The 27234-nt window shown below is 37.0% G+C and overlaps 1 protein-coding gene across 1 annotated transcript in view; it reads left to right on the top strand.

Moving 5' to 3' along the window:
- The window catches only part of SPTLC2 (serine palmitoyltransferase long chain base subunit 2), a 127032-nt gene that overhangs the window by 91937 nt on the left and 7861 nt on the right, over positions 1-27234 (top strand). Inside the window, exons 10-11 of the mRNA XM_004371080.2 lie at positions 18793-18928; positions 21541-21670. Coding sequence (XP_004371137.1) covers positions 18793-18928; positions 21541-21670 — 266 coding nt within the window. The remainder of the gene's footprint in view (positions 1-18792; positions 18929-21540; positions 21671-27234) is intronic.

The raw sequence follows: 27234 nt of genomic DNA, 5'->3' as shown, positions 1-27234 counted from the left end.
TGGAAGACAAGATATTTGCTCTCTTTCTTTTAAAGGAAAACAAGGGAAATATTTGGCACATGGAAAAGGAGTTTCCATAAACAATTTTATGGAAACCCAGTGCCTGAAATCCTGACCCTTCCTTCTGAACAGCTGCTCATCCTTGCTGAATGAATTGGTTGGAGAAGTTAGAGACGAAGTAGGGGAAGGAGGGACTCCGAGATGGAACCATGGCTTCAGAGATCTGTTCTCAAGCTGCTTAAGGCTCTTGGAATGTGATATTTGTGTTTTAACTTAGAATCCCAAATTCTTTAGTACATAGCCTACAAAAGATCTTGCCCACGGTCAACTTTTTAGAGAACATGTCAATATCAATGCGTTTTGAACTCTTATTTATTGCCTTGCTTTTTACAATCTAAAATGGTTTTAAATCCAAATCAAGCCTTTACCAGCAATTGCCTTTATTTGCTAATAACCTTGTTCATCTGTAGGTGGATGCTCGATTGCAAAACACATATTCTTCCTCTCTTTAATTGTCTTAGAGTAGCTTGTGATACTTTCCAGCGCCGTCAGAGGAGGACAGTAGAATATTCTTTGGACAAATTAAGACCTTCTCTTCTGACTGTGGAGCCCTGGTGGCACACTGATTAAGAGCTCAGCTGCTAACCAAAAGGTCGGCAGTTTGAATCCACCAGCCGCTCCTTGGAAATCCTGTGGGGCAGTTCTACTCTGTCTTACAGAGTCACTATGAGTTGGAATCAACTTGAGGCAACAGGGTCCTGACTGTGAATTGACACCCTTTAAAATTCAGTTCCTTTGTTTTTCAAAGACACTTGGCCCCTTTTCTTGCTTTTAGAGCCCTCTGTTTCTGGTTGTGCTTTAGCAACCATTCCTTGAAACTCTTGCTTATATTCAGTCAATAGCTTTAAGCTCTGTCCCCTGCTGCTTGTTGCACATCCTGTGGCAGTTGTCAGGAAATCCTAGTTCTGGGCATTGAAACGAATTAAAGAATTAAGCTGCTGCTAAGGAGGGGGTGATGAACCGTGCTTGTGAGAGGAATTTACTGTGCCATGCTTGGTGTTAACCAAAGCTGCTGTAGTTGCTGATGAGAGGAATCTCCGTAGTTAATATTAAGAATAGATAGAATACTTGTATGCTTGAGAGGAAATTAGAATACTTGTAGAGAGATAGAAAAGCAAGGGACTGTTTAATAACAGTATTCATAGGATACGGAGAGGCACCGACCAACTGCTTTGATGTTCATTAGCTTGACAATGGCCCAGTCTAGGGAAGTAGGGGCTGTGTCTTGGAAATGGTAAACAGTTCCTGCTCACTTCGCTTCAGTATTACAGTTACTGAAGTCTGCTTCCTGGAAGTGCCTTATAAATATCTCGTTTACAAGACCATTCACTGAGGCACGAAATGCCTTAACTTGCAAAGAGCCTCTTGAAGGCATATTTGTTTTCCTTTTTCTTGGGACTTTTAAGATTCTAACACAGATTTTTCAGTGCATTTATTTAGCTGGGACTTAAGAGGAAAGTGCTGTTCAACTCAGTCTGCCCTGCCTTTTAACTAATAATTTTATTTTTGTTTTACATAGCATTTTAAAAAAAGATCCTTCTTTCTCTGAGATAATTTGAAAAACCAGAACAGATAAATCCAAATTCCAATACAGTGTGGTTTTAAAAACTGCTTCACTGGTTTTTTCTTTACATCCCATGCTCTGCCTCCCACCCTACTTCCTTCTCTAGTCCCATTTGTTACTCTAAGATGCTTTTGGATACAGTAATCTTGATTTTAACCTACATCTCTGCCAAGTGTTCCTGTAGAAGCTACAGAACAAAAGATGACCTTAAAAGTCAGTTGATTTGTGTGTTTACTGGTGTACCTTTATCCTTTCTCCATTACAGTCGGCCATGGCATGCTACTCTTCCTGATGCATTCTGTCTGGATTCTTGTGACAAGTGCATATTTACTGATCCAGAAGGTGCTGTAATGAGAGTTTCAAGTGCTGTATGTTGCCTCCTTCCCTCACCTTAGAGCTGTTCAAAGAAAGTGACCATTGATAAGAAAAATGAGTGAAGAACAGATTGCTTCTTTAAAAAAGAAAATTGGATGACTTAGTTAAGAATTCATCCTTGTTCCACCCAGTCCACCCACTAAGATATCATCTAAATGTAAAAGAAAATATAGTGAAGCAGATGTTCCTTAATTATTTAACCCTGTTACATTATCAATGTATTTCTATTGGCATGGAAATCAACTTTAGTGCCTGTATACTCATAAGAATGATAAGACAAGCCAAATCATTTATAAAATTTTAACAAGTACTAAATGTTTACTATCACCTATAAAATAAGATTTTTTCCCGTTAATGGATTTTTCCTGGTGGCAGAGTGGTTAAGAACTACAGCTGCTAACCAGAAGGTTAGCAGTTCGAATCCACCAGGTGCTCCTTGGAAGCCCTATGAGGCAGTTCTAGTCTGTCCTGTAGGGTCGCTATGAGTCGAAATCGACTCGACCGGCAGCGGGTTTTAAATGGATTTGTACCTTCATTTATCATTCAGTTTTGAATTATGTAGCACACCCTTTTCTTAGAGGAGTGTACAGAGAGCATGGCTACAAAATCTTTTTTTCTAAGATATTTTTCCTCACTATGTGATTTTGAAGGAGTCCTGGTGGTACAGTGGTTAAAGCACTCGGCTGCTAACCTTCTACTCTGTCCCGTAGGGTCACTGTGGGTCAGAATCAACTCCACAGCAGTGGGTTTGGGTTTGGTATTTGGTTTTGAGTAGTGTGTACCATTCAGTGTTTCCTAAGCAACACCCCATCCATGACAGGGTACTCTTTCCCCTGGAGACTAGAGGGCTGTGGGTTCTGTTGTTGTTTGTTTGTTGACAAACGGTAACGGAAATACTTGGCTGTTTTTATATCTCGTTGGAGGGATTTCTTCTCTCTTCTTCGGTAACCAAAAACCAATTAAACAAGTACAGTAATTATATGGTTTGGTGCTCTTTCCAATTCTGTACTTTTTCTATAGATTTTAGCTATTTTGGGAGAGAGGTAGAAAGGTGGCAGTAGAAGATAAATGGCTTTAGCAGCAGTCAGAGATTGTTTAAGGAGCCCTAGTGGCAGTGGTTAAATGCTCAGCTGCTAACTGAACGGATGCCAGTTCAAACCCACCCAGCAGTTCCACAGGAGAAAGACGTGGCAGTCTGCTTCGTAAAGATTACAGCCTTGTAAACCCTATGAGGCAGTTCTACTCTGTCCTATAGGATTGCTATGAGTCGGAATTGACTCAACGGCAACGGGTTTTAGAGATTGTTTTTAACCTTCAAGTAAACTAAGAGTGTGGCTATTCAAGAAGATTTCATTTTATTATATACCATTTAAGTCCCATTGAGTCTGGAATAACTTGGTGAAATGAATAGATGGCTATCTTTTGGAGGGGATGCTAAGCTTCTGAGGCGTCAAAGCTACAGTCATCATCATATAAAGCATTTGCTAGACCTTTCTTGTTCTTACCGCTATGGTTCATTACTATGGACCCCAGTAAATACTGTCAGTTGATTGTCCTGTTGTATTTGAATCATGAAATTTGCTTTCAAAGTTTTCCTGCTTCAATAGACGTGAATGAGTGAGTAAACTCTGTTGTAGGCCCATCAACTTTTCCCCTCCATACTGGGCTTGGCAGTAAAGATTCTTGATGTAAATCAGAGTGCTAGAGAATGAAATAAGTAATTATATGTTAGTAAAGTGTGCTGTGTGTTAAGATAATCTGAGATCTGGTTGCTAAAGAATTAGAAAATGGAGTACTAGAAACGAGGAAAAGTAAGGTAGGCCTTCATTTCATCTTGAAAAGCTAAGGCTAATCCAAAAAGTCAGAATGTGTAGTGTTGTGTGGAAGATATGAATGGCATAAGCTTTAAGGGAAAAACCATGAGCAAAGTAAAGTAATAATGTTAGCTGCCATTGAATCATCCGCAACTCACAGTGACCCCATGCATCATTGGCTATCCATAGGGTTTCTATTGGCTGATTTTCGGAAGTAGATCACCAGGCCTTTCTTCCTAGTCTGTGTTAGTCTGTAAGCTCTGCTGAAATCTGTTTGGTATCACAGCAACACACAAGCGTCCACTGACCAGACACATGAGGTGCATTGGCTGGGAATTGAATCTCGGTCTCCCTCATGGAAGGTGAGAATTCTACCACTAAACCACCACCGAAGTAATTTAAAAAAAAACAACCAAATCCTTTGCCATTGAATTGATTCTGATTCATAGCGACCCTATAGGACAGAGTAGAACTGCCCCATAGGGTTTCCAAGGAGCGCCTGGTGGATTTGAACTGCCAACCTTTTGGTTTGCAGCCGAACTCTTAACCATGCCACCAGGGTTTCTGAAGTAATAATAGGGACCATTTATTGTGTGTTTACTATGTACTGGGCACTGTTCTAAGTGCTTTTAATTAAATTTTCAGAACAAGTATTAGTTATTATTTTCCCTATTTTACAAATTAAGGAAAGAGAGAGTTAAGTCATGTACCCAGGGTCATATAGTTAGTAAATGGCAAAGCCAGGATTTCACCCTGGTGTCCAGCTATAGAATGCTTCTTGGGTACTAGATATTTAATTATTATTTGCCTTAATTCAATTGGGCATAGACAATTCTACTTTTTAATTTATAAAATTAGTTTGAATACATAGAAGGGTTTCCATTTTCTCAGAGTATTTTAACTTGAATATCTGATGTGTATTTTGGAGGGAAGCACAAGAAAAATAACACAGCATTTGCCCTCAGAGTTTGCAGTTTGTTTTGACAACACGGGAACACACATGAAAGGTCTGAGAACACTAACGGGAGCTTATAAACAAGAGAAAATGAATGTAGTGCAAAGTAGAGGCGTGTCTTAAAATGTGCCATAGGGAATTTTCCATAACCTAATTTTTTCTGTTCTGTTCTTCATCTTTCACAGCACTTTTTGGTTCCTTTGGAGGTTTTAAAAGATTAGAAAATACATAAACATTTGTAGGCAACAACAAAAATAAAATGAAAAACAGATTGCTTGTATTCATTGATTTATATGATTTTTATCTAAATTGTAGAAAAGTTTTCCATGGGGATTTTCACTGTAGGATTGTATCTTTACCACTGTGCTAATATAATGTAAATTATATTACATTTTTTGAAAAGTTATTTAAAACTGGACCTGTAGCCTGGGGGGAGGGGGTGGCTAGGAGGAAATGAGGAGTAATACATGGGGAGTCTCTTTTGGGGGACGACAAAAATGTTCTAAAATTGATTGTAGTAATGGTTGCACAACTTTGTGAATAAACCAAAAGCCATTGAATTGTACCGTTAAAATGAGTGAATGGCATGGTATATATGAATTATATCTCAATGAAGTTACTTAAAAAAAAAAAAACCAGCCAATAGTGAGCAAACACTCTTACTTTAAATGAATAAGTAACTTTTAATATGCCAGTCTAGGTTTAGAAGCAGTAGTCTTGAACCCCTAAACTCTAAAAATACTTGTTCTCCCCAAAGTATTTTGTGTTTTCCAAAGATTTTTGCCTTTCCCACTTGTTTCCTCTCAAACCCGCTTTTTCACCTGTGTTCCCGATCTCAGATAATGGCACCATTATTCAGGAAGTTGTCCGAACAAGAAATTTCTATCCTATTTTTTCTCCATCTTCTTTGTATCCTTTATTTAATTAATCACCAGAGCCTGTGGATTCTGTCTCCTTTGAACCTGTTCAGGCTCTTGTTTACTCTCACCTGTACTTAATAGCCAGTCATAATGGTAGAGAGATCAGCCAAGGAAATATGAATTAGAAGGGTCATGATAAATAAGCAATGCAGGAATAGGAGACTATTTTATCCTTGCAGAGAGCTACACTAAGATTTTATGACTCTGGTACTCTATTTCACAATAGTCTCTCCCTACTATTCAGCATTCATTCATTCAATATCGGAATCAACTCAACAGCAACTAACAACAACGTGTTGGAAAGGCTTGAGAAACTTCAGTCTTTCTTTGAAATATATGCTCAATCCACTTTTCACCTTATCCATTGCTACCACACTAGTCCAAGCCATCATCATTTCTACCCTGGTCTCTCTGCTTCCATCTTTGAGTCTATTCCAAATATAGCAGTCAGGGTGAGAGCATATCAATCTTCTGCTTAAAAACCCTCCCAGAAGCTTCTCATCCTGTTCAGAGTCAGTCTTAGAATGAAGATCTCTGAGACCCTTGTGATCAGGCCTTCTGTTGACCACCTTTATCCCTGTTCCTCCCATCATTCAGTCAGCTCCAATCACTCTGACTTACTCAGTCCTTGAAAATGCCAGGCGAGCTTTTGCTTCAGGGCCTTGGCACTTTATGGAGGTGGCTACCTAGCTCATCCGGATCGTTTCTCAGATGCCACTTTAGTGAGGCATTTATTCTGCTTTTTGTCCCTCTCCCATACTGGAATATAAATTCTATGCAGGCAGGAGTTTTTGTCTGTTTTATTTACGACTATATATCCAGGGCCTAGAACAGTGTTTGGCACGTAGCGGGTACTCCGGATATATTTGTTTAATGAAGTCAGCTTCCGTAGCACACAATACAGTCTCCCCTTTCTATGTAGTCTTCCTGGTGAGATTTTTGCCTTTGGTGTAATACTGCAATACTATGTATCTCTTGTGTTGTTAGATGCGTTTGAGTTGGTTCTGACTCATAGCGACCCTATGTACAACAGAATGAAACACTGCCCAGTCCTGTGCCATCCTCACAATCATTGCTAGGCTTGAAGCCCACTGTTGCAGCCACTGTGTCAGTCCATCTCGTTGAGGGTCTTGCTCTCTTTCAGTGACCCTCTACTTTACCAAGCATGATGTCCTTCTCTAGGTAATGGTCCCTTCTGATAACATGTCCGAAGTTCATGAGACGAAATCTTGCCATCCTCGAGTCTAAGGAGCATTCTGGCTGTACTTTTTCCTAGACAGACTTGTTCGTTCTTCTTGCAGTCCATGGTATATTCATTATGATGTATCCTGTAGCATTTAGCAAATATATGCTGAAATAAATGAAACTTTGATTCTTTAATTATTTTATATATTAGATTTCCTTTTTTTTTTATTTCTTTGTATTTTATTTTTCCTTTTGTTAGAGTGTAATTTTATCCTTAGCCAATGATGTTATAATGCAATTGGATAAGTCAGTTTTTTATTTGGAAGGCAAGGCAACATTTCAAATAGAGAATATAGTTTAAGACTTGGTCCTCTGAATAGTAATTTCTTCATCCTATATAAATAATGGTTGTGTATTTATTTATATTGAGCTTTAGATGAAGGTTTACAGAGCAAATTAGTTTATTATTAAATAATTAATATACATATTGTTTTGTGACATTGGTTGCCAACCCCACAACATGTTAATGGTTAATAAGCATTTGGCTGCTAACCAAAAGGTGGGCAGTTTGAATCTACCAGCCGTTCCTTGGAAACCCTGTGGGGCATTTCTACTCTGTCCTATAGGGTCGCTATGAGTTGGAATCGACTTGATGGCAACAGGGTTGTTTTTTTTTTTACTGAGACTTTCATAGATGTGCATATTTATTTTAAAAGAAATAGGTAGCAGTTATAATGGGGATTTGAAATTTTATTGGTTTCCTTCAAGCTTCAGAAAACGCCAGAGAATTAGGAATATATTTTATTACTGTTGGTATCAAATCCAAATGTTCACTTGCCATCTCCTTACTTGGAAGAAGTAAAAGTTATTTTTGGAACTCTGATTTCCTGAATAAGCAGAGTCAGGAATCCTAGCACTTCTCACTCTTAAAGGATATGCTTGCACATGTAAAGAATGTTCTGTTTACCTAGGTTTATTTAGTTCTGAAACATCACACTTAAGCCCTGGTACAAGCCTAACCTTCCTCAGACTGTCTCCCTGCGCATACACACCCCACTTAACTTCATGCCTTTTAAAGTGGGAGTTACTCTCTACTTCTCAAATGAACCTTTCCTTCTTCTAATACCATCAAAGATGTTAGTGCCGAGAAATTATTACTTTACCAGTATGACTGTATTTAATGTTCAGAATTTCAGATTCCAGTATATTTTCTCTAAGAAAGTATTTCAGGAGAACTTTATTGTACGTTGATGTTATGTTCACCCAGAGATGGATAAGCTTGTTTTAATCCCATATTGACGTGTTCAGTGAACATGAAGCATCTGTTCATGTTTTAGTGTTACAGTGGTGTCATTTTTAAATTTTTCTTTGCTGAATAGTTCTGCACTTCTTTGCACCCTAATAATTTCAATTATATTGTCCTAAAACTCTTCTAAAAGGCAGTCTTCAGTAGGTATTCTGAACCAGGTTTGTATTATGTTATTAATACTTTGTACCAGCCTTCCATCAACCTCTCCCTCTTGGTAGAGTATGCAGAAGAAAAATCTTATACCAAAACATCTAGGGGGAAAAAAAGGTCTTCAAAGGAATGAAAGTAAATACAGAGATGGAAAATAATTTTTTTATGGCCAACATTCTGTCAGTTGTGTAGTCGTGCATATGATTATTTTAAAAGGAAAGAGGAGAAAGAAAGGAAGGGCTAGCCCCTTTATGCTTTCACTTCCTGCCTCAAGACAAGGGCTTTGACTCTGAAGTGCTGTTATTATAACATTTCCCTTGGCTCACAAATTCTTGGAACACCCAGCACCAAAAGTTTGGGTAGATTTCCAGGTTTGTCTTAATAAAAGCTAAGAGAAGAATTCCTCAGCCCACCTCTGTTATATCTAAATGGTGCTGTTTTAATAAAAGGGTGATTATTAAATTTTAGTTGAAGATATATGTGTGTGTGTATATATATGTATATATAGATACATGATTATGAGTAGAGGGATCATAATTTTAACCATGATTCCAAGTGTTGTTACTTCAGTTGATTTTTTCCAACTATTTAAAATTTTATCTTCATTTTTATTGAAGTGTTGATATACATAAAGAAAGTACACAAATCTTAGGCATACAATTCACTGAACTTTTATATAAAAACACACTCATCTAACCACCACCCAGATCACTGTGTAGAACATTTCCAGTATCCCAGAAGGCTTCCTTGTGCCCCTTCCCAGTCCACATCATCTTGCCAGAGATAACCACTATTTTGACTTCTATCACTATATGTTAGTTTTGTACGTTCTTGAACTTCATGTAAATGGAATCATACAGTATTCGCTTTATGATTGGATGTGGCTTATTTTACTCATCAGTATGTCTTAGAGATTCATTCATGTGTTAGAATATAACAGTAACTCATTTTCATTGCTGTCTAGTATCCCATTATTTAAATATATTACAATTTATCCATTCTGCCGGGGGACTTTTGGGTTGTTTCCTGATTTGGGCTGTTATTAAAAATGCTGTGTGATATTCTTGTACACGTCTTTTGGAACACAATTCTGTTGGGTATTTATTTGCCTAGGAGTGGAATTGCTGGGTCATAGAGTAGGCGTATGTTTAGGTTTGGTATATACTGGCCACTTTTACGAAGTACCAATTTACAATCCCAGTAGCAATGTATGAGATTTGCCAACACTTGGTGTAACCTGTCCAACCATTTTTAAAACAAATTCCCATAGAAGAAAGTAGAGATGGAAGTAGAGAAGAAGAAATGTTATTTATTCTTATTCCAAATTATGAACTTGAAGTGGAATTTATTTAAAAATTTTCTGGTAAGCATTACATTTGCCGTTTTTGGTAGATAGTCTTTGTGAAGTTAAAGAAGTTACCTTCTCTTCCTACTTTTCTGAGAGGTTTTGTCATAAAGAGATGTTGAAATGTATTGAATGCTTTATTTTTACATCTATTAATATAATAATGTGATTTGTCTACTTTGGTTCTTCACTGTGATGAATTATATAGGTTTTTCAAATATTAAACTGTTCTTGCATTCCTTGGATAGGCCATCCTTAATCATAAGATAAATTGCCTTTTAATATACTGTCAGTTAATAAGCTAACATTTTTATTAGAGTTTTCCAGTGTGTGGCTTTGTACTGCCTCACATTTATATCTACTTCTACAGTAAATATGGTAATTGAATCTAAGGGGAGCAAAAACATGCCCAAGATGATATAGCTAATAAGTGGCAGTGAATCTCCAACTCAGTTTTAAGGATACAAGAGAAAAGAAACTCATGGTCCCTGTGAAGAAATAACTCTTAGGGCTAGTAGTAGTTCTCAACAAGGGATAGTACCACCTATCTAATGAACATTTGGAAAAATATAGTGGCGTTTTTGGTTGTCAAAATGACCAGTCTGGGGAGAGGTTGCTATTGGAATTTATTGCCTAGGGACCGATGATTCTAACTTTTCTGTAGAGTACTGGAGCCTTAACACTGAAGAATTATTCTGCCCAAAATAGCAATAGCATTCTTACTGAGAAACACTAGAATTAGTTGACTGAAGTATTTGTGGGGTGCCCCCTTTGGAAGATGGGAGGAGGTGGTAGAAATCTTAGAATGGAAATTGGAAAAGAGAATGCAGGATGAAAGGAAGCCTGTGGTCCCACCTCTTCCCCTGGGATTCTGCACAGGTGGAGTAGATCCAGAGAATCAAGGAGACATGTTGTGGGCACCTGGACTGGTGTGGTGGAGGCAGTGTTAGTCAGTGAAGAATTTCTAGTAGGTAGGTCAGGTTCAAGGGGATAGGACAGCATACACCATCACTTACGTGTAATGGAACAAAGTTTCTCAGGTATTCTCCCTTTAAATTCCTGTGTTACCTAACATTCTCTTTTAGTCAGTCCTACTTAATACAGGAGCTGAAGTGGAGTGAGTAGTGGTTAAGAGTATCAGAAGAACCAGGGGATTCGAATCCTGGTTCCTCCACTATGAATTACTTAACCTCTCTGAGCATCAGTTTCATTAGCTGTAATTAACTCTTAAATTTGCTTCTGTCTAAAAGGGAGAAGTGGAAAAGCCTACTAAGTCTGTTCTTCCTCTCAGAAGTTACTGAGCTGGTACATGAAAGATACTGTGGTTTAAATGTTGAGCATGAAGGGAATTTGAATTATTAGTCCAGATATGTTTGTCTCCATTAAAAGTGTCATCTTGACTGCATCTCAGATTTTCAGCCATGCAAACTATTTACAATTCTTGGAACTACTGAAGTAGCAACAGTTAGTAAGTCACACCTGACTCCTTCATCACGTAAGTCCAAGATAACTTCCGGCCAAGAAGAAAACATTGAGCTACTGTCCTAACATTGGAGTTAGCCATAGCACCACTGGTGCAAGCGAATGCTAAATCAATTTAAGTCCATATAAATCAACGTGTTCTTCCATTCACTTATGGTAGACTATAAAGTAGTATCTTAACAGGAGGGAAGGCAAGTTAGTAAGTTGATTTGGTAATGTTTAGAGATACGGGAAATATAATTTTCCCCTGATTAAAAATTGCTTTACTGGAAGAAAAGGAAGGAAACAAACATTTACTGAGCCTGACACTGTGCTTGGTATATTACATACTTTCTCTGCCTTAAAGAGAGTCAGTACTAAAAGCGCCCATAATTACTATGGGAGTAACCTTTGAAAACAGTTTTCATATATGTCACTTGTATATGAAGTCTTTAAGATACGTGCTGCAATTTCAGATCTCAGTGAGACTCATTCTTACCATAGGCTGAGCAAACACTGAGGGTATCTGAGTTGATTTCTGTTTTTTAAAACATCATTTTGAAGAGAAAGCCACTGGAGTAAAATGTGTTCCTTTTTCTGTATTCGGTATTATCCAACCAAAGTAAAATGTTAGAAAAAGTACACTTCCAAATAGCAAACATAATACCTTTCGTACAGGAGAGTTTGTAGTTTGAGATGTTACCCAATCAGATTTGTAGAAACAGATCTTTTGAACAGTTAGAGTTCAAGTCTTAGACATAAAGTATTAAATAAAAGGGGCATTATATAAAGTACTCACAATGTAATGCTTTTAATAGTATAAATTTTGATTGATGGATAGTATTTTTCCACATTTTATCTCTCTGTAATGTTCCTTAACTCCTAGTTAATGCTGAAAACTAACTGAAATCATTCTTGGAACTATCTATTCTATTCCACCAGCAGCTCCTTAGAAACTCTGTGGGCAGTTCTACTCTGTTCTGTAGGGCTGCTATGAGTCGGAATCAACTCGATGGTTTTTTTTTTTTGTGTTTTTTTTTTTTTTTTGGTTTGTTAAACTAACAGGAGCCCTGGTTGTGCAGTGGTTAAAGCACTCTGCTGCTAACTGAAAGTTCGGCAGTTTGAACCCACCAGCCACTCTGTGGTAGAAAGCTGTGGCAGTCTGCTTCCATAACCATTTACAGCCTTGGAAACCCTATGGGACAGTTCTACTCTGTCCTGTAGGGTTGCTGTGAGTCTGAATCGACTTGCTGGCAACGGGTTTGGTTTTGGGTTTTTAAACTAAGAAAACCCTTAAGTCTCTTCTTACCTGATTTCAGATTATGACCATTAAGAAGAAGGGGTGGGGGAGAATTCTTCAACTTCAAATTCTTCCAGCCTACTATACTTAATTGGAAAGTACAAGTCTGAGGAGTAGCAGTAATTTTATTTTTCTGAGGGAGGCAGATTGTAACAGCATATCCAGGAAATCTAAGAAGATTAGGAGCTGTGTAATGGAGTATAATGTGAGTTAGGGATCCACTCTGGCTGAACATCAATTCTATGCGTATCCTAAATTTATCTTGAAAGATTTCAGTTAACACTGGAAATGTTGTTTTTGAAGCTGCAGACTCAAACACATTTTGTTGGTCATAGTACAAGTTAAATAAAAGCTCATCAGCTAAATTGAAAATTATGTTGCCATTTAAGCAGGTGAGTACTTGCTATTCTCTTTGAAGCATAAATTCTGAGTAGTTAGCATTAATGCCATTTAAGACAAAATACTTGCTGCCTTTGTACCCCTGACTTTGTATCTAAGTGTTACCCTGATTTTTCAGCCAGCCTAGAGACTTCAGAACATTTATAGCTTGTAGACCACTATCTGTTCTGATTGATACCTGCCTAAGAGGACTTAGGAAATTTATTTGAGTAATAATACAGTAGTTCCTTCCAATTTTAAGATTACATAGCTGAGAATCCTGAGAAATCAGGATTAAGACTTGATAGAGATTCCTTTTTAAAATGGCTGGAATGCAGTTGGTACTTCAAAATCTATTTGGCAGTGGTTAATAAATACAGCTCTCTAAATCTAAGTTTTGTGAAAGTGATTTAAGGCCCTTAGTGGTTGTTAATAGGTCGATAATTGTGATTCTTTGCCTATCCTCTCACTTTCTTAGGCTTTCTGTTTACTTGAAAAAATCTAACAATGTCATCACAGCCTATTGATCTTTCATATTCATTACTTCTTTCCTGAGGATAAAACTTATTGCAAAGAAGTTGCAGACTAAAAATGACCTGAAAATGACCTATTAAAGTCATCTGCTACATTTTCTGAGAAATTAACTTCACACATTTACTTTTCTCTCCCATACCAAGCTAGTGGTAGATCTTTTATAGAAGAGTTTCTAAAAATGATTTTATTCTAACAAATCATATTAAAGAAGTCCAAAAGGACAGCCACACAGTTTTCAAGTCCCCTGGTTGTTTTTGTGGTGTGGTTTCTTTGGTTTGGTTGTTTGCTTCTGTGTATACTCAGATTAGAGAGGTACACACAAAGAATACATTTGTGTCTTCACTTCTTAAAAGCTTCACCATATAAATAGTCAGTAACGTTCAATTGCAAAGTTCAAGAGAATCAGTACAGAGCTTGTTTTCTCCAGATTGCTTCTACAGAGTAATATTTCCACCCTTATAAGTATAGATTTATGATTGACAAATAGAGAAGAACACTGACCTCTTATATTACCGTCTGTGTTCTTGGAGGTGAGAATAAAAACCTTTTAAGTGTTAGTATTTTTTTTTAACAGTACTAAACCAACTTTCTTCTTTGTTTTAAGTTTGTGCTAGACCAGTTACTTGCTGAAACTGTGAAGTAAGAAAACTTCTTAAAACTGAGCTAGCAGATTGGACTCATATCGTAATTGCTCTTGTTGTGTTAGTATTAACTGCTATTTTATATATTTAATTCAAAATGGGTTACTTTGTTGTCCATTAAAATTCAGTATCACCTCAAGAGTAAGAGATAACCACTTTGCAATTTGTATAACCGCTAGGCCTTACTGATTTGTCTGTTTGGCTTTTTCTGTTAGAGTGTATCTTTGAAATTATTCGGTCAAACTGTAAGAAACTGCCTTTTTCAGTCAAAAAGAATCAAATATTCATGGTTTTATGGTTTGGCCTGGGAGTTTTGTAGGATAAACAGACCACTTAATTTCTGTGATTCACCCTGACCACCGAGTTTGTTGTTCCTACCCAAAGTTAGTTGACTTTTCTCCCAGGCACTAGTCTTGACCTGCCCACTCAGTCTTTAGTCTTCTACCCACCAGTGATGGTTACAGTTCTGTTGCTCAAGATAAGCTTATTGGAAGGACTACTTTTCACTTGCCTCAGAGTCGCCCTGTGTTTCCTGAGGCTCTTTTCACCCACTCACTCTACCCCATGCACTTGCCAGTAAGAGCTGTTTAAAACATAAAGCATGGATATTGTTGCCCAGTAAAGGGTTACACTTTAAAATTTGAAAACTAAATAATTTTCTTGGCATGGTGTAGAAGAGAAAGCACTGGACTGGAGTCAGAAGATCTTGTGCCTCTTACTAAATAAAAGACCTTGGAGAAAGTAATTTAACATCTCTGGGCCTGTTTCTTTCTGTATAAAGTATAAATAGTACATTCTTTTACTATCCACCTAAAGCCATTAGAATCAAATGAAATTGAGCTGTTAATTGCTAGTTTCAGTAGTTCTTTGCTAATTTGGTTATGACTATATGACTGGGATGTTTAAATATGTATTTAGGAGAGAGTTCTTTTTAATCTAAACTTCATAGCTGCCAAAACGAAGATCGATATAATCTCAACTCTGATGTCCCTGAACAGGTGGGATAAACTGAATGGATAAGCAAATTGTGGTATATCCTTACAAGGGAATAAAAAAAACCAAACCTGTTGCCGTGGAGTCAATTCCAACTCATAGCAACTCTATAGGACAGAGTAGGACTGCCCCATAGGTTTTCCAAGGGGCAGCTGGTGGATTCAAACTGCCAGCCTTTTGAACTCTTAACCACTGTGCCACCAGTACTTCATACAATGGAATAGTACTCCACAATTAGGAGAATATATAAATTGGAGGTCTTAAGTACATATGTCCAGTATTTTCAGTTGTGTACAGGGTTATTTTACATGTATTTTTTTCTGCAACTCTTGTCAGGGAATATATGACAATGAATGATGGGGCTGAGAGTTCCACCTCCTTTCATTAAAAGAAACTTATTTGGAATTGATTAGCAGTCAATGAAAATGCTGAGGTCTAAGTCTCTTTTTTTCCTTGATAATTTTTTTTTTTAAATGTGCTTGGAATGCAATTTGTTTTTGTTTTTTAATGGAGGCTAGTAGGTTTGTGATTAGAGAGCAAACAGATAAGAAAAATGATGAGCTGAAAAATGACAAGGTCAGTACAGGAAAAAATCAATGCATACTAGTATCAAATGTGTCACTCAATTTTTTGAACTAGCTTTAATGAGATCATTTACATACAATAAAATTTACCAATTTAAAGTATATAATTCTATCAGTTTTGACATATGTATATAGCTGTGTAATCATCACAAAGTCAAGGTATAGAATATTTCATCATCCCACAAAGTTCCCTTATGCTGCTTTCAGCCCCCTTCCCAACTCCCTGGCAACCACTAATCTGTTTTCTGTCACTGTAATTATGCCTGTTTCAGAATTTCTTATGAATGAAATTATGCAGTATATATATAGTCTTTTGTGTCTGGCTTCTTTCACTCAGCATAATGCTTTGGAGATTAGTCCTTGTTGTATCAGTAGTTTGTTCCTTTTTATATATTTCCTTTCTCTCCTTGTCATGTTTTTGTTTTCCTCTACTTTTTTGAACATATGAAGTATATTTATAATAGCTTTTTAACATCCTTGTCTGCTAATACTCATTTCTGGTCTTTTTCTATTGATTGACTTTTCTCCAGGTTGTGGGTCATATTTTCCTGTTTCTTTGAATGCCTAGAATTCTTAATTAGATGTCAGGTATTGTGAATTTCACATTATTGGGTGCTGTATTTTGTTGCATGCCTTTAGATCATGTTGGACTTTGTTCTTGGAATCAACTGGATTCTTTTAGGACTTATTTTTAAGCCTTGTTAGGGCAGGTCCAGAGCAGCCTTTAGTTAAGGGCTAATTTAGCTTCACTGCTAAGCTCCACCTTTCTGGAGGACTCTATCAGATAGATGCCCCATGTGTTACACAGTCTTTCCATTCTGGTGGGTAACAATTCAAGCTGTCTCCAGCTCCGCGTGAGCACCAGGAATTGTTTGGTCTACCGCTTTCCCATGGATCTTTCCTTGGCCTCTGATAGTTTCTTCTCATACATGTGCAGAGCAGTACTCAGCCAGAGGCTCAAGGGGACCCCTCTGCAGATTTTCAAAGCTCTCTCTTTGCACCTCCCTCCTCTCCTGCAGATGGTCCAACAAATTCTACCACCTTAGCCTTCCCAGACTCCAGTCTCTGGTGTCCTCAACTCAAGAGACTGGGCTCCCCCTTCCTGTGCTGCAGCCTTCAGCCTGTTTAAGGCAGTAGGGGTCAATCCTAAGGCTCACCCCTTTGTTTCCCTTCTGGCAGCAGTTCTGCACTGCCTGTGGTCCACAGCTCTGGAAACTGTAATTTTGTCCAGTTTTCTCTTGTTTCAGAGCAGGAGGGTAAATCTGGTCCCTGGTACAACATCATGGTCAGAGTGGAAGTCTCTTATAAATGTAAATATATATTGTTATTTCTAGGAGAAAATTGGCTCATTAATTTTCAACTTGCTTAAATATAACACGGTTTAATATCTGCTTTATTCTTTGTAAAACATATGAATGTGCAACTTAAATGATGTTCTTCAATGTTCACACTAATTAGGCTAATCTAAGCTTGACTATAATTCTCAGGTCAGCCTGAAATTATCTACATAAAGAGTACTAATTTCAGTTTATTTGTAGCAAACTTATCTAGACCGGCTTCCCATCAATGATGTGTATGTTAATATTCTAAGGGCATTTATTAGCCATCTGCATTTTTGATTGGATAATTTGTCTTTTGTATGTTTTGATTTTTTAAATATGAATATGCTGACTTTCTAGTATATGTGAGAAAATGACTGTAACCTTTTCTTATTCATGAGTATTCATGGTTGAGAAGACCATAAGGCAGTTCTTAGCTCTTGGCGAGCTGATCTTTGAAATTTATTGGCTTACTGTGGATAACGGAACAATTGTTTGTACATGTGTTCACAGATTGACCTATCAGAGTGTCAGCCTGGCCAAATATTTAGTCTCTTAGCAATTAGAGTAATATATGTTTTAATCTACTTGCATTTTAGGGAAGATGAACTAAGGAAGATTAAAATATTATTTTGCCTTATTATGGATATGTTTTTTATTTCTTAAAGCTCCTTTCTTAAGGAGTTTTAAGGACACAGTGATAAAAATGAAACTCTCGAAGAAAATTTTGAGCCCTAAGTGGCTTTATTTCTGGTCTTACCTATAAAATTAATTAGAGCGTGGTTAATTGGAACAGTTGTTGAAGTTGGGAGATCTAGCTGTGCCACCTACTTCTGTGTGACTATAGGCAAGTCATCACCTCTGTGAGAACTTCCTAACCTGTAAAATGAGGATAATAATAAATATATCCTACCTACTGAACAGGGATGTATAGAGTGCTAAATTAGGTGTATGGTTGAAAATGTTTAAGGATACTATAGTGCCTCAACTATTAGTTGTTAAACTTTATTTTTTAAATTATTATAAGACCTGTGATCAACACCTAGTATGGTAGAATAGAAAGCAAGATAGCCAGTGGCATCACTAGGGTTGGTGTCACCATCCCCCTTAAACCTCCTCCTGTACCAAACCATACAGAATCCTTAGTAATGTTTTTGTTCTAATGGTACTTATAAATCATAATTCCCGTGTATCACTCCTTCTTTTCCTTTAATTACTACTTCATTGTCTAAAAAGTTATTGATATAGGTTCACAAATACTAATTACCACCATATTGTAAACACCAGAAAATTTGGCAAAATCAGTGACTATCAAAACACCGGCAGACATGAAAACAACAGCGCATGCTTGTAGCGCGTACAGATAAAAACCATGTAATTCTAGGTGTCTTTGTAATTGGGCTATAATGACAGCTCTGACTAGAGGGCATTAGAAGATTCAAAAAGTAAATTAGCATGGAGTTTTAGCCTTATGGATATATTGATACATGTATGGGCTTACAAAAAAATGTTTTTATTGTAACTAACTACAGGGATATTTTTATAAAATATAAATAAATTTTTGCGGAAATGCCATATAAAAATTTTATAGATAGTCATTTTGGTGTCACCCAGTGCAGTCTGCACCCCCCCCCCGTGTCCCCCTAGTGACGCCGCTGAAGATTGCAGATGTGGTCCCAACTTGGGTGCTGAAGTCTTAAAACCAATCATTTTAATTTAATGAGTAAAAAAAAAAAAAAACCCTATTTATATTCTATGTAATTTACTGTGCCAAAATATTTATGTTGGAAATGAAGAAATAAAGCATAGGACTGATTAGATAAAATGGAGATAGAGAAGATCACTGTCCCTTTTCCTCTCCTTTTTCTTAGTATTGTTTTGTTTTCCCTCCCCATGATTTTCCAGGCAAAGAGTGTGTGCAGCAGTTAGCTGAAAACACCAGATATTTCAGGAGACGCCTGAAAGAGATGGGCTTCATCATCTATGGAAATGAAGATTCTCCAGTGGTGCCTTTGATGCTCTACATGCCAGCCAAAATTGGGTATGTTTTGTTGTAGACTGTGGACTGGTCCCTTGCTAGACTTCAGATAGCTGTGATACGAGACTAAGGGTTATAGATTTTGTTAGAGAAAAATGTCTTTGTCTCATTGTGTTAAGTTTCATTTGCTAGATATGCCATCAATTAAACAGTGGATTCTAAATTGCAAAATCTGTTGACTTGTTATTCTTTCATTAAACAAACATTTGAGTGGATAACAGTCACTGTTCTAGGGGGCTGGTAGAGCTCAGTGAACAAAATACAAAAATCCATGTCCCGGTGGCACTTATGTTCTAGTGAGGCCAGAGTCAGACAAACATAATAAATCAGTAAATTATGTAGTATGTTAGAAGATACGCTATCAGAAAAAATAGAGCAGGATAAGGAGGATTGATAGTCCCTTATGAGAGGGCAGATTATGATGTTAAATAAGATAGTCAGGGTAGGCCTCATTGGGAATCTACTTCAGAAAAAATGACCTCTGAGCCAAGAATAGAAGTAGCCGAGAGAGTTAGCCGTTTGAGGAAAGAAGCATACGTGTAAAGGCCATAACATAGAAACCCGCTTGGTTGGAAGAATAACAAAGAGGTCAGTGGAGCCAGAGTGCAGGGCCCAAGGGGAACTTGTGGACTATGAGGTCAGAGAGGTTATATCAGGGTGTGTTATTGGATATTTACCAGATGTGCAGATTATACCAGTTTCTTTGGTTTGTACAAGGCATATATAATGGAAAGCCTTACCCTGGAATAGCTTTCGATGTATTTGAAAAGACCAGATGTATAATGAAACCAAAAGACATTTGAAAACCAAATGTGAACAAATATAACTATATGAAAAACAATTATATGCAAAGTTGCACAGGAGATGGAGAATAAAGGAGTGGTCTTCTCAGTTTAGGCTAAGTGAAAAAGACATATCTTTTTGGAATAGGTGAGTTTTGAGCTGGATTTTAAATATCCTGTTGGATAAGAATTACTCCTCAGATTTGACTGAACTTACCAAGGGAGCATATATTTTCCTTCATCTTTGAATCTCCAGTGCCTACCACAGTCCTCTGAGACATTCAGTAAATTTTTATTGACATGAATAGCAGGGAAAATTAAACTGGGGAGCCTGGAAGTATGGTGGTTTCAAAGATAGTAAGGAAGAAATTGGGAAAAGGTGATTACTGAGGAGAAAACGTGAGTTTTCAAAAAGTCATACGGGCAATTGGCAGTGTGGCCTTCAGAGAGTACGATAGAAATGGACCAAAGTAGAGGTGTAGGATTTTCTTTATTCTTCTTCAAATGGAATTATCATAAATAAACTTGAAGGATTATTGGACCTGGAAGACTCACTTATTCTGGAATCCTTTCATTAGAGAGGACTGTGTGTAATCTGCAGTCTCTGGGTGGTACACATGGTTAAGCATTCATCTGATAACTGAAGGGCTGGAAGTTCAAGTCCACCCAGAGGCACCTCAGAAGAAAGGCCTGGAATCTACTTTTTATCAGCCATTAAACACCCTATGGAGCACAGTTCTACTCTGACACACATGGGGTCACCATGAATTGGAGTTGACTCAACGGCAACTGGTGGTCTGGTGTCTAATCTATTCTTCGCAGGTGAACTGACTGTAAATTATAATTACAATTTAGAACGGATGAAACTTTGAAGCTGTAGAATTGGAATAAGGCACTAGATAGTTTGGGAGCGTGTGCTGAAGATACAGGTGTTCAGGCCCATCCCTAGCGCAAAGGAGAGGTACACTGAAGAAGGTGGGCTGGCACTGGAGAGGGTGAGAAACACTGAGAGCTGCTTTGAAAAGGCCAGTATTAATGTAGTGCAGGGTGTTTTATTCTCAAAGGAATATTGTAAACTGCTTAAGGGAAAAGTTTTTTACAAAGATAAGATACATTAACAGGAGGAAAAGACAAAGAACAACATAATTTAGTAAATAACAAAATTTACATGAAAGTTAGAATTGTGTTACTTAGACAAGATACAGATGAGTAAAGTTACATGCCACCAATTTGGCTTGAGGCAGGGACTTTAAATAAGAATTGTGTCATCTGGATAATCAGCTGCTGAAGCCAGGGGATGAGCTGGCCTAACAAATACCAAAAGAAACCCTAAATTCCAAAGGCAGCCTTGCTCCCTAGTTGATTAGAGAAATGTCTCACCTGGAGGACTCATGCCAATTGGCTATCCTTGCAGCAGAAAGATGCCCATGTTACAGCAGATCCTTTGTGTCCTCTAACTGCCAGACCTATCGTTTCAAGGACCAGGTTTTAAACTTAAGTTCATTTGGAAGCTTCTAAGCCACTGTTACATCAGGGACATTCTTTAAGACTTCAGTTAAAAAATCTCTTTAGGCCAGCCATACTAATAATTGGTCCCTGCCAACTATATTCTTTCACCTTTGTAAAGGAAACCATTTGGGAGAAGACACCTTAGGATTGAATAGAAGTTGGTAAACTGTCAGTTTTAACTTTAAGAGAAGTTAGAGAGAACCCCTAACAGAAGTCTCCAATGACTACGTCGCCAGAGAGTCTAAATCATTCAGGACAGCAAGACTTTTGTTCTGTGCACTTTATTACTCTTCTTGGTTTATTTTCCTTATTTTCCCTTTGCAGTGCCTTCGGACGGGAGATGTTGAAGCGGAACATTGGTGTGGTTGTGGTGGGATTTCCTGCTACCCCTATTAGTGAGTCCAGAGCCAGATTTTGCTTGTCGGCAGCTCATACCAAAGAAATACTTGATACTGTAAGTAGACACTTTTGCCTTGATATAAATATGCCTTATACTGAGAGGGCCGTTATATCAGATGGGGTTAATCACATGTTAATCCTAATGTTCTTGGAGCACCTAAGAAATTTACTGGTAAAACAGGAGATGGTATGCACTGCTGCATACAACGTTGTTATTGAGAAAACAAATTGCAAAATCTTTACCATTGCCCACCAGGCCCTGTGTGATCAGGGCTGTGCAAAACTCTCTGGCTTTATCTGGTTCCACTCTTCCTCTCATTATGGACTCTACAGCTATACAGTTCTCTTTCTCCTCTAACCTTTTGTATGTTGTTCTGACTGTAGAATTTTCTCTCTTGAGCCTCCTCTCCCCTTTGCTTGGCCGGCTCCAATTCATTCTTTACATTCCACTTAAAAGGAATTTGCTCAGAGGTTGTGTTAGTTTCCTAGGACTGCATTAACAAATTACCACAAACTGGGTGGCTTAAAACAACAGAAATTTATTCTGTCATAGTTCAGGAGGCCAGAAGTCCAAAATCGAGATACAGCGGGGTTGATTCCTTCTGGAGGCTGTTAGGGACAATCTGTGCTGTGCCTCTCTCCTAGCTTCTGGTGGTTGCCAACAGTCCTTGGCTTGTGCCTGCATCACTCCAATTTCCACATGTATCTTCACATGGCTATCTTCCCTCTGTGTGTCTGTGTCTCTGTAAATCCTAATCTCCCTCTCCTTTCTCCTTTAAAGACACCAGTCATTGGATTTAGGGCCCATCCTAACCCAGTATGATCTCATCTTAACTTATTACATCTGCAAAGACCTTATAGTCAAATAAGGTCATCTTCTGAGGTTTTGGGTAGACATGAATTTTGGGAGGACACTATTCAACCTAGCACGGGGTATTCTGAAATACTCACGCTGTGTGTTCCCTTGGAATCCTAAGCTTCCCCCTTAATAAATTATTCACACTTGTGTACTTAATTAATGGCTATTTTCTCAACTAGATAAATCTCCTAGAGGGTAGAGACTAAGTCTGTTTTGCTCATTCTATATTCCGCAGCATCTAGCATATAGTAGGGACTCATAATTATTACAGAATTTAATTATTCATAGTCTTAACTATATTCTCATCTCTTGGTATCTCTTAATAGGCTGTTATTTCACATCTAAGACTTCAGACTTTAAGTATTTCTAGGAGTTTTTAGAGCTTTAGAACATGAAATTTGCATAAAATTAGTTGGTAGAAATACACATTAATTCATTGAAAAGCTGTTATTGTTGTTGTTAGGTGCTGCCAAGTCTATTTCGACTCATTGTGATTCCGTGTGATAGAGTAGTGCTCCATAGGGTTTTCTAGGCTGTAATCTTTACCGGAGTATATCGTCAAGTCTTTTTCCTGTGGAGCAGGTGGGTGGGTTCAAACTGCCAGCCTTTCAGTTAGCAGCTGAGTGCTTAACCATTGCACCACCAGGGCTTCTCATTGGAGAGCTACTAATCCTAAAGAATATTATTATGAATATTATGAATATCTGTTTTGAAAAGTTCATTATAACAATGTAATTGACATTTTACATATCTGAATAGCTGAAGACTTTTTATGTTTCTTCTCTGTTTCTGTACAACAAAATTTCTACAAATATGAATATATTCTTGATCACATTCTGACATTGTCAAATTGGATTCAGTTATTTATACTGTATTTTTCTTTTCTTTTAATTTGATTATGTCTTTCAGCATTTTTTCAGTGGATTTCCCCATTTCTCAAAAATCTTACCAGTAATTTCTGCTTTGATTATTTTTTAACCCAGACATTTCCAGATAAACAAAAATCAAGAGAATTTAGCACTATTAGGCCTGCCTTACAATAAATCCTAAAGGGAGTCCTTCAAGCTAAAATGAAAGGACACTAGATAGTAACTTGAATCCACATGAAGAAATAGAGAACACTGATAATCATAACTACATAGGTAAATTAAAAAGAGTATAAGCATATTTTTGTTTGTAACCCTTTTATTTGATTTAAAAAATAACTACATAAATCAATAATTATAAAACTGGGTTGATGGGCTTATAGTGTAGTAAAAATATAATTTTTAATCTTTATGAAGACATCAGCATGGGAAAAGGAAGAGAATGGAGTTTATTGGAGCAAACTTTTTCTGTAATATTGAGATTTAATTGGTGTTAATCTGGAATAGATTATTTTAAGATGTAATCCCCAGGGCAACCACTAAGAAAATAACTATATATATATGTATATATGTATAGTAAAAGAAACAAGGGAATTAAAATGGTATCCTACAAAGTATCTATTTAACACAAAAGAAGGCAGTAATGGGGGAATATAGGAACAATAAATGCATAAAATACACAGAAAATAAATAGCAAAATGGCAGATGTAAATCCTACTTTATTGTTGAATACATTAAATGTAAATGGACTAAACTGTCTGTCAAAATGCAGAGATTAGCAGAATGAATTGAAAACAATATTAACTATATGCTGTTTGCAAGAGACACATTTTAGATTCAGAGACAGAAATAGGTTTAAAGTAAATGGATAGAAAAACATATACCATGCAAACAATAACCGAAAGAGTCAAAGTGGCTATGCTAACATCAGACAAAATAGACTTTAAGACAGAAATTGTTTCACTGGAGAGTAAAAAGGACATTTTTAAAGGATAAAATAAATGGTGAGTCCATCAGGATGACAAAGCAATTAATAAAAATATATGCACTTAACAGCAGAGCTCTAAAATACATGAAGCAACAACACAATTCACATTCCTCTCAAATGCACGTGCAATATTCTGCGTGATAGGCTAGGCCATAAAACAAGTCTCAATAAATGTAAAGAGACTGAAATTATATTAAGTATGTCCTCTGACCACAATGGGATTAAATTAGAAATCAGTATCAGAAGGAAATTTGGCAAATTCACAAATATGTAGAAATTAAACAACACACTCCTATAAGTAACCAGTGAGTCAAAGAAAGGAAGGAAATAATAAAGATTAGAATAAAAACTAATGAAATAGAGAATAGAAAAACAGAGAAAATAAACAAAACCAAAATTTGGTTCTTTATAAAGATCAACAAAAGTGACAAACCTTAGCTTAACTGAACAAGAAAAAGAGAAGTCTCAAATTACTAAAATCAGGAATGAAAGAGGGAACATCAGTACCAACCTTACAGAAATAAAAAGAATTATAAGGGAATACTATGAATAGTTGGAGCCCTGGTGGCACAGTGGTTAAGTGTTTGGCTGCTAACCAAAAGGTCCACAGTTTGAATCCACCAGCGACTCCTTGGAAACCCTACGGTGCAGTTCTACCCTGTCCTATAGGGTTGCTATGAGTTGGAATCCACTCGATGGCAACGGGTTGGTTGGTTGGTATGAACAACTATATGACAATAAATTACATAGCCTAGATGAAATGGACAAATTCTTAGAAAGACACAAACTATTGAAACTGACTCAAGAATAAATACAAAATTGGAATAGACATATAACAAATAAAGAGATTTGAGTTAATAATCCAAAAACTTCTCACAAGAGAAGCTCAGGTCCAGATGGCTTCATTGGTGAATTCTACTAAATATTTAAAGAAGAATTAACAGCAATTCTTCACAAATTCTACCAATATATAGAAGAGGAGGGAACATCTCCCATCTTATTCTGTGAGGCCAGTATTACTGTGATACCAAAACCAGACAAAAACATCACACAAAAAAGATAACTACAGACCAGATAGCTCATATGAAAACAGGCACATAAATCCTCAACAAAATACTAGCAAACCAAATCCAGCAACGTATATAAAGAATTATACACCATGACCAAGTGGAATTTATTCCAACAGTGCAAAGTGTATTTAACATATAAAAATTAATCAATGTAATAAATCATGTTAATAAAATAGTTTTTTTTTAATGCCTGATTACCTCAGTAGACATAGAAAAATCATCTGACAAAATCTAACACCCTTTCATGATAAAAACACTCAACAAACAAGGATAGAAGGGAATTTCTTCAATGTGCCATCTGTGGAAACTTCACAGCTAATAGCATTCTTAATTATGAAAGACTGAATACTTGCTTTTAAGGAATCTCTCCATTTTAAAACTTACTACAAAGCTATGGTGATCAAGACGGTGTGGTACTGACACAAGAATAGACATATAGATCAAGGGAATAGAATTTAGAATTCAGAAATAAACTCCTTTTATGGTTGATTTTTGACAAGGACTCTTAAGACAGTTCAACAAGGAAAGAATAGTCTTTTCAACAAATGATGCTGGCATAACTGGTTATCCACATGCAAAAGAATGAAGTAGGACCCTTAACTCACAGTATATGTAAAAATTAACTCAAAAGAGAGCATAAACCTAAACTGTTGTTGTTAGGTGCTGTTGAGTCAGTTCTGACTCACAAGAGACCCTATATACAGCAGAAAGAAACATTCCTGGTCCTGCGCCATCCTCACAATTGTTGTTATGCTTGACCCCGTTGTTGCAGCCACTGTGTCAATCTATCTCATTAAAGGTCTTCCTCTTTTTCACTGACCCTCTACTTTACCAAGCATGATGTCCTTTTCCTGTGACTAGTTACTCCTGATAACATGTCCGAAGTACGTGAGATAAAGTCTCGCCATCCTTGCTTCTAAGGAGCTTTCTGGCAGTACTTCTTCCAAGACAGATTTGTTCATTCTTCTGGCAGTCCATGGTATATTCAATATTGTTCACCAACACCATAATTCAAAGACATCAATTCTTCTTTGGTCTTCTTTACTCATTGTCCAGCTTTTGCATGCATATGAGGCCATTGAAAATACCATGGCTTAAGTCCGACACACCTTAGTCCTCAAAATGACATCTTTGTGGACTTTTTTTCAACACTTGAAAGAGGTCTTTTGCAGCAGATTTGCCCAGTGCAATACAGTGTTTATTTCTTGTTTGCTACTTCTGTGGGCATTGATTGTGGATTCAACAAAAATAAAATCCTTGACAAACAATATTTTCTCTGTTAATTGTGATGTTGCTTATTGATCCAAACCTAAATAAAAGGTAAAATTGTAAAACTCTTAGAAGAAAAATCTAAGGCTAAATCTTTGTGACCTTGAATTGGTCAGTGGTTTCTTTGCTATGAACCAAAAGCATAATGACAAAGCAATAGTAAATAAGTTAGACTTCATCAAAATTAAAATTTATGTGCTTCAAAGGACATCATCAAGAAAGTGAAAAGATGGCTCACAAATGGGAAAAAATATTTGCAAATCATGTATCAAATTAGGGATTGTATCTGTAGGCAAAGGATTTGAATAAATCTCTAAAGAAGGTATAAAAATGACTAATAAGCACATGAAAAGATGTTCAACATCATTAGTCATAAAGGAAATGCAAATCAAAATCACAATGACATTCCACTTCATGCCCCTTAGGTTAGCTATGATAAAAATGATGACCATAACAAGTGTTGGCGAGGATGTGGAGAAATTGGAAGCCTCATACATTGTTAATGGGAATGTAAAATGGCACAACTACTTTGGAAACGGTTTAGCAGTTCCTCAAAAAGTAAAGCGT

The sequence above is a fragment of the Trichechus manatus genome, unplaced genomic scaffold (genome assembly GCF_000243295.1).
Source record: "Trichechus manatus latirostris isolate Lorelei unplaced genomic scaffold, TriManLat1.0 scaffold00010, whole genome shotgun sequence".
NCBI lineage: Eukaryota > Metazoa > Chordata > Mammalia > Sirenia > Trichechidae > Trichechus > Trichechus manatus.
Note: the sequence above shows the minus strand (reverse complement) of the source record. Positions and strands in the feature narration are given on the sequence as shown.